This window comes from Plasmodium reichenowi, chromosome 11 (assembly GCF_001601855.1).
Source record: "Plasmodium reichenowi strain SY57 chromosome 11, whole genome shotgun sequence".
NCBI classification, from domain to species: Eukaryota; Apicomplexa; class Aconoidasida; order Haemosporida; family Plasmodiidae; genus Plasmodium; species Plasmodium reichenowi.
In genome coordinates this window covers 1,402,853-1,412,533 of record NC_033656.1, presented here as the reverse complement: position 1 = coordinate 1,412,533, position 9,681 = coordinate 1,402,853, and the positions used below count along the sequence as shown (strand labels likewise).

Here is a 9,681-nt window from a genome sequence, read left to right as displayed (position 1 = left end):
ATATATATATATATATATATATATATATATATATATATATATATATATATATATATATATATATATATATAAAAGTAATACAATATTTTAAGGTTGAATAGAATTGTTCATATTAATATTTATATATAATAATAAAAGGACAACCGACACGAAATAAATATATGGAAAATGAAAAATAAATAAATAAATAAATAAATATATATATATATATATATATATATATATATATATATATATATATATATACATATTTATGTATTTATTTATATATTTATATTGTATAATGTCTCAAATTTGATTATTGCATTTTTAACCTAATATTCCTTCTTTCTTTAAGGCTTCTCTAAAACTACTTAAAGACTTACGAGTTTCTGATTTAAAATAATTTCCTTGGTCTCTTTTATTGAATGAAAAGGCATCTGGAGCAAAATTCTTATTTAATTCGTTATATATATTGTTATATCCATTTGTTGAATATTTTCTAAATTGTTTATTATTCGTTGTGTTTTGTAAATTGAAATCATGATAATGAATATTACTAAAATCATTAAGATTTATGTGATTGAGAGGATTATTTATCTGTTTATTCAAATCTGTATAATTATTATTATAAAAATTATTAGAATTTGAAAAATCATTTTTCATAATTAATGAATTATGATTATTTGTAGTAACAGATTTAGATCTCATTAATTTAATATTATTTCCTAAATTATTTGTTATACTAATATTACTATTATTATTCATATCTAAACTATTATAACTTTTGTATGTCTTCTCATTTGTTGTATTGTTATCATTATTACAACTATCTGGTAATAATTGAGCACTTTTATTTATACTTATATCCTTATTATTACTACTTATATCTTTCGACACCAAATTTTTTAATGATAAATTATTACTATCTTCATTTTTATTATCCTTAAAATTATTATGAATGTTATTTGATATATTAGCATTATTTTGATTATACATTAATGAACTATTATCACTAGCACTTACATTCTTTTTTTGTGTATTTGTTGATGATTTTTTTATTGCACCATTACAATTTAAAGGTATAAGTGATTTCATATCTTCTAAAACCTTATCAGCATATGTGGACATATCTCTTAATCCCTTTTTCCTATTTTCTGAATAATTAAGTAATTGTGTTGTATTTGTTTTCATTTTTCTTGCACCTTCTTCTATATTCATTGATTTATTTTTTTTTTCAGAATCCAATTTCTTAATATCTAAAGAATTTGATCTTTTCATGTTTTTCTTATATATATCATCAACTCTTAAGTTATTATTTCTTTTTTCTTTCATTGTATTTGCGTTGGTATTATTTATATTTTGTCCACTACTTATTTTATCAATATTGTTATCATTATTTTTAACATTATCTTGCTTATTTATAATATAGTTTTTATTATTCTTCATATCATTGCCTTCATTTTCTTTATTTGGATGTTCCAAAACACTGTTCATATTAATTTCTTCGTTTTTTACATTGATTTCCTTTTTGTCTAGCAAATTATAGTTTATACAATTATTATTATTATTATTACTATTATTGTTATTATTATTATAAATATATGCGTTCATGTTAGGATTAAAAGAATTGATATTAAATAGGTATGAATTATTTAAAACATCTCCTCCTAACACATTATTATTATTATTATTATTATGTAATGAATTAGTAATGTGTAGATTTTCTTGTATATCATTATATAATTTTTGATTTACATTTTGTATATTGTTCAACATTTCTACATTCACACTATGATTTACAACATTGTTATTATTTAGTATTAAATTTACATCATTCTTCAAAATAGTATCATCTAATTCGATTGTAGGTATTTGATTTTGGTTAGTATTATTAGGAATACCAATTACTATATCTTTACAGGTATCTTTATTTATATTTCCATTTATACAATTTAGGTTGTTATATGATAAAGAATTCTGATCAATATAATTAATACTGTTCAAATTGTTATTTAAATTATTATGGTTTAATAATTGCATGTTGTCAAAATAATTATTATTTTGCAAATTGGGATCCAAATATATATTTTTTATATTATTCGTATACAAATCAGGAAAAGTAACAAATGGCTGTACAGAACCAGTAGTATTTGTATTCAGATTTTCTAAATTATTCATATTATTTTGATTTAATATCACGTTATTAATTAACAGATCATTATTTAGATATGGTACATTATTTAATAAGGGCATATGATTAATATTATTCTTCTTACTATCAAAATATTTATTATACATATAATTTGTATCCATATTGTTAACCCAAGTATATATAGTAGAACCATCTGGAGCATATATAGGACCATAATTTATATAATTCCCTTCATCGATATTTATATTATCATATTGTACCTTATTATTTAAAACATTGTATGAATTAATATTATCATTTATTCTTTCAAAACTATTAATATTATTATTATTATTATTATTATTATTATTATTATTATTATTATTATTATTATTATTATTATTATTATCATTATTATTATCATTATTATTATTATCATTATTTTTATTATTCGTGTGGTTCATGTTTTTTGTTTCCTTTTTGCTTTTCTTCTTTATTTTAGTTATTTCAAAATTTAGTATATCTTTTGATATATTTTTATTACTTAACTCTTGTTTTATTTTACTCTGTACTAATTTTGATATGCTATTTACTAATATGTTTAATTTATCCTTATTATTCTTATTAATATTATTTTCATATTTGTTATTTATAGATAATTTATTATATCCCTTATTATTAACAGACAATGGAATATACTTCATTTTATTAGAATTCTTATTATTCTTTTTCATACTTTTATTACTACTTCCCTTCATTATATTTTTATTATCATTTTTATTGTACATATATTTATTCTTCTTATCTTCATTATTTTTTTCCTTTTTATCTATTTTTATATAAGGATATGTTTCATTATTCTTAATATCAATTATCCAGGCTTCAGCTTTTCTATTATGGCTTTTACATTCATTTAATACCTTCCTTTGTGTACTATCATTTAATTCATCATAATTTATTTTTACAATATTATCACAAGAATCATATGAGCAATTTTTATTGATCTCATACGTTTTAATATTATTATGAGAAAATCTGTCTTGTATAATATGTTCATTTTTTAATTTCATATTATTTCCCTCTTTATTATAATATGCTATATTGTCTTCATTTGTGAAACTGCTTTGTATGGATTTGGGTATGTCATCCTTCTCATTAATATTATTATTATTATTATATTTAAATATACTTTTTAAATGGTGTTCTTCCTTATTAAAAGTATAATTATTATGCTTGTCATTATTTATATGCTTATATGTATATTCATTCGTTTTAGTTATATTATTATTCATTATGTTTGTATTTTTTTCAAGGAGATTATTATATTCTAAATTATTCTTATATAAATTATGTATTTTTTCTTTCTTCTTATCTATATATTGAGATATATCATTGTTCAGTTCATTAATTTTATTGGATACATATCTCTTCTCAATATTTCTCAAAAAATTCTCAGTTGACGTATTACTAATATTATCTAAATTTTTATAACTCTCATTAACTAGATTAGTATTAAAACTGTTATATTTTAAATTGTTATTGGTATTCATTATATTATGGTTAATATTATTATTTGATAAAAGATTTTTTTTTATAAATGTATTATTTTCCTCATCCATATTACTCTTCATCATATTATGTTCATTCAATTCATTAGATTGGAATTTCTTAATATTGTTACTTGTTATTATGTTATTCATATTTTCTAAATCTTTTGTTATATTATCTATTTCAAAAATGTTGTTTATATTAATATATTTCTGTTCATTATTTAAAATATTATTAGGAGTATTTTGTTCTTTTCTTAACAATGGATTAATATTCTCATCATTATTATTATGTGATGTTTCCAATCTTTTTACCATTTCGTCTGTTTTATTTGAATTTTCAATATTTAATGATATATTATTAATCTTTTCCTTTTGTATATTCGAATCATCAATTTTGTTACTTTCTCTTCTATCATAAACATCATATTTGACATTTTCATAACTATATATATCGGACAATTTTCCACATGTTGTTGTGGACTCTTTATATTTTTTATAATAATTATTATCATAATAATTTTCATTGTTCACATATATATCTTTATCTTTATCCATATTTATTTTATTTTTATTTACATCATCATGATCATCAGGTACTTTCACTTTCTTTTCTTCATCCTTCATGTTGACACTATGTTCCATATGTATTAATTCATTAATTTTGTTCTCTTCATTACTATTAAGATATAAATTTTCTGAACTTTGCTCATTTGATATCAAGGATTTATAATCATCCATACAATAATAATCATTGGGAACCATATTATAACTCATATTTGTTATGTGACTTAATTTTTGAGCCTGTTGATCATATTTCATTTTTAATTTTTCTAAATAGTTCAGACATTGTTCATATTTATTTTGTAATTCCTTCTTTTCATTTAATATATATACAATTTTTTTATTTAATTGAACTGTTTGATTATTTGATGTTTTTAGTAAATCATTTAATAGGTTAATTTTATTTTTCTTTTCATCTAAATTTTTCGTTAATACCTTTATTTTTTCTAAATATAATTTCTCAGATTCACTTTGTAATATTTTAATATCCTCTTTAATATTATCCATATCATAATCATTTAAACGATTAGACAATAGTATGTTTTTTTTTTTCATCATCATAATTTGTTCCTTTAAATCAAACATTTCTTCGTATAATTGATTATTTTCATTTTTTAATAAAGAAAGGTTAGAATTTTCTGAGCTGTTCATATGATACTTATTTGTATTAACTTTATCTTCATACAAATTACTATTTGAGGTAAAATTTTCTGAACTATTTATATTATCCTCGGTAGTAACAAAACTATTTGATGTACTATTATTTGTATTAGAGGTAACAAATTTTAATTCATTTGTATTTGTATATGTATTGGTATTTTCATTAGATACTATAAATTTATGTTCATTGGAATTCTCACTAATATTTTCTGAATTATTTCTATATGTATGAATATTTATTTTTTCTTTTTTATCAAATGTATTAAAATTATGATTTTCCATATCTGATAATTTTTTTTTTAGTTTTATATTTTCTAGTTTCAAGGAATCCATTTTTTTAATTTCTTCTTTTAATATATATACTTGATCTTGTAATGATTGTAGTTGTATAGTTACTTGTGTTTTGTTTGTTATTTTGCCTTTTATTTGTTCTAGCTTATTATTAAATTCATTATAAATTTGTTCATCTTTTTTAATTTCATCCATATTAATAATACTATTATTATTATTATTATTATTATTATTATTATTATTATTGTTATTATTATCATTATTATTGTTATAATCATTATTATTGTTGTTATTATCCTTTTCCATATTATTACTTATCCTATTTAAATTATTATCAATTTGTGATTCCAAAGCAATAATTTTTATATTTTTCTTCTTCAAATCATATTTCATATCTTCATTCTTTTTTGATAAATTATCTAATTCATTATGTAACTTCTCAATATGCCTTTCTGTAGCTATAAATAATCGATCTTGACTTTCTTTTAATTTTTCCATTTTCATATATTCATTTTTTATTCGATCACGTGATTCATATAATTTTTCAATTCTCCTTCTTAATCTTTCATTATGAGATTTTAATAAATTCATTTCTCTTTCAAATGATTTTAATGATGCAAATGTTTCTACAGTAACAATACTTCTATTTTTTTTTTTATATTCATTACTTTTCATATTTTCTTCATCATTTAGTTTAGATAAAATGTTCCTATTTTCATCTATTAAATTATAAACCTCCATATATTTTTCTTTACTATATTCATTTTTATCTTGTAACATTAATATAGCTGTTTGTTCATCATCATTATTATTATTATTACTATTATAATTATCATAACAACCTTTGATTTTCTCTAAAATTTTTACTTTTAAATCATTTATTTTTTGCACTTCATTATATGTCTCTGTATTAGATTCATTAACAGTCATATCTAACTTATTATCGATATCTTCTTGTTTTGTATAAGTAGTATCATTCTTTTTTATATCTTCTTTATTCTTATTATATATATCACATGAATCTTTACTTAAACTTTTAAAAAAAACAGAATCGATACTTGTTTTTTTATTTATCATATCATTTTTTATATATAATGTCTTTGTGATATCTTTTATATCGGTTTGTATGATATTTTCTATTTGAATTTTCTTCTCATTATTAGTTTGAACACTTTCATGTTTTAAATCTTTATTTAATGTTTGAGTATTTTGATTAATTTTGTAATTTTCCATAAATTCCATTTGCTTCTTTTCATCTCCTCCAATTAAAAGAAATTGTAATTTCTTTTTCATTTCTTCGTCTTTTTCTCTGTCCACAAAATATTGGAAAAGATGACTCAACGAATTCACATCAATCATTTTTAAATATTTTAGAAATATATTAATTTTCTCTTTCTTTGACATTTCCAAATATGTATCCTTATCATCACATGTAGTGTTCATCTTTTCATTATTTAAATATAAATGTTTTTTATCCATATCTAAATTGGTTGTTTCTTTAACAATATTATTATTAATAAAATCATACATAACTTTATCAACACATTTTTCTTGTATTTTATTTATGGTTTCTTCATTTTTATTTTTTTCGTAATAATCATTTATCATATCATAAACATCATATAATTTTTTGGACTCATTTTCTAAATTAGTCTTCTCTATATTTTTATTTAATATATCATTACTATTTTCATTCCCTACATTGGTCATATCATTATTTGTTAAAATGTATTCATATATATTGCTTGTACTGTTATGGATACATGGTTCACTTATTTTTTCATTCATTTTATTTGTTTCATTATATATTCCCATACTTTCTGTATTTATTACATCATTATCTGTATAAATATCTTTTATAAAATTATTATTCTTTAAAGAATCTATAGAAGTAGAATCATATTTATCTTTGTTTTTATTTACATTATAATTTTTTATTAAAAATTCTTGATCAGTATATATATTATTATCAACTAATTTATTATTATCGTCACAATTTTGTATTGTCATATTCTCATTAGACTTATTAATATTTGTATTGAATAAATTATTTTCTTTATTAATAGTACTTACATCTTCACTAATATTACTGTTCAAAAAGTTAATATTTTTTTCATTTGATAAAGTACTATTTGCATAAACGGTTGTTGTATTACTTCTTATATTATTATTTAAATTTATATTGTCACTTGGATCATTTTCCTTATCATCATTTATATTTTTGTCCTCTGTGTAATTTGGCTTTTCCACCTGGTTATCATAATGTTTTGCTTGTTCTTTTTTCTTTTGATATTCTTCTACATAATAAGATATATCCTTAGGTAAATCATATCTATTTAATATTTTATTATTATTATTATTATTAACAATATTTTCACTGCTTTTAACATGTGAATCGTTACTTTTTATTTTATCATTCGAATCTTTATATTTTAAATTTATATCTTTTGATATTTTACTAACCTTTTTTGAATTCCACCACTCAAAATTTATATCCTTGGCAACTTTCTTATTAACCATATCATTGAATTTTTCATCTTCATAATATAATTTGTTATCACTATCTTCACACATTTCATCATATAATTCGTCACTATATTCATCTTCCCCTTCATACATTTGATCATATTGACCATTATATAATTCACCTTCTTCATAATTTTTTATTTTTTTTAATATAGTATCCTTTTTATTCTTTAAAGATTTAGGTTTATCTTGAAATTTTTTGTAACTATGATTCTCGTTTTCGTTAGCAAATGAAACTTCCTTTTTATATTTTTTATCCTTTCTAATATTTTTTGTGTTTACATTAACACTATTATTATTATTATAATTATTATTATTATTATTATTATTATTATTATCATCATATAAATGATTAAAATTTATACTGCTAACATTTTTTAATTCATTGGTTTCCTTTAACTTTTGATGTTCTTTTTTTATCAAATCAATGTCGATCATTTCATCGTTTAAATCGTAATACAATCCATTCATATCTTTGAAGGTCTTTGGTTTAAGGAAATGTGTTGTAGCTTCTACATAATCATCTTTTAAGTTTTTAAATACATTTAAATTATTATACATATTATTTTTTAGTTCTTCTTTAAAGTCATAATCTAAATTACTTGATATATTCTTATTTAATATATTTTTGTAGGACCCTTCATTTGTTATAGATATGTCCATATTATTATTATTATTATTATTATTATTTATTCTATTAGCTTCATTTTTATCTTTTATGAAATTATTATAATTTGAATGCTTAAGATATGTTTCGTTTTCTTCTTCCATCTTATCTACATCATCCTCTTCAGATGTATTACCAAATCTTGGAGATTCTATATCACTATCTAATTTATTATTTTTTGAATACTCATAATCAGATAAAGAATCTTTTACAGTTTCTTCAATATCATATAAACTTTTCCATACTGGTTTTTCTAATATATCTTTTTTTTTCTTATAATTATAATTCATATTATTCCCATATGTAAAATAAGATACATCTTTTATAGATGCTACTCCTTCTGATTCTGAATCGGTATAACCTATTTTACAAGAAATGTCAGAATGTGATTCATATCCTTTCGATTTTTTCTTTTTCATATAATCATCATATCCATCAAATTGGTTCTCATCAATATCATAACCTAAATTATAATTATCATTCATTTTGAATCCTGTTCTCTTTATTTTTTTTTTAATTACTATTGATCGAATTGATTATACAAAAAAAAAAAAAAAAAATTTATATAACATAAATAATAAAATATAGGAATATATATATATATATATATATATATATATATATTTATATATTTTACAAATTTTTTAAGTTTTACAAAAAAAAAAAAAGAATAAAAATAAAAAACAAAAATGAACTAGAAAAATTTCGTAAAAAATATACTCAAATAAGAAGTCTAATACGGATAACTTAAACATATACAAATATATTTCTATTTTTAAATTTTACAAACTCAAAAATATATATATAAAATAAATAAAAAGAATTCATAAGGGATACACGTATATGTAACCATGAAAATATTTAAATGCAGTCGTTCATATATATATATATATATATATATATATATATATTAAAAAAAATATAATATATTAAATAGACCTGGAAAAATTTATAACAAAAATGTGTTGCACATAAAATATGAATATATATATTATTTACACAAAAAAAAAATTAAAAAAAAAAATCATCCATTTTTTAATAGTTTATTTTTCTATTATTTTATTTATTTATTCATTTGAACTAATCTTTTTTTTTTTTCTTCCCTTTTTTTCTTTTTTTTAATTTACAAATTTTGATAACTAATAATCTTGTATATATACATAGAAATTATACTCAAAAACATACCATAAAAAATAATAAAATTATTCTTGTTATATAAGGTACAGAACAAAATATAAAATAATCAATAATTTCATATATCATAAAATTAATAATACAAATTAAAAATATATATATTTACGAAAACCAAAAGA

General features: G+C 19.2%; 1 protein-coding gene across 1 annotated transcript; it reads right to left on the bottom strand.

Annotated features, from left to right (window-relative positions):
* Positions 1–309: 309 nt before the first annotated feature.
* PRSY57_1136400 (hypothetical protein) lies at positions 310–8,853 on the bottom strand (the record flags this gene model as incomplete). Its single annotated transcript, XM_020114985.1, has 1 exon — positions 310–8,853. One exon carries the CDS (start codon positions 8,851–8,853, stop codon positions 310–312), a length of 8,544 nt encoding a protein of 2,847 aa, XP_019970354.1.
* Between the last annotated feature and the right edge of the window lie 828 nt (positions 8,854–9,681).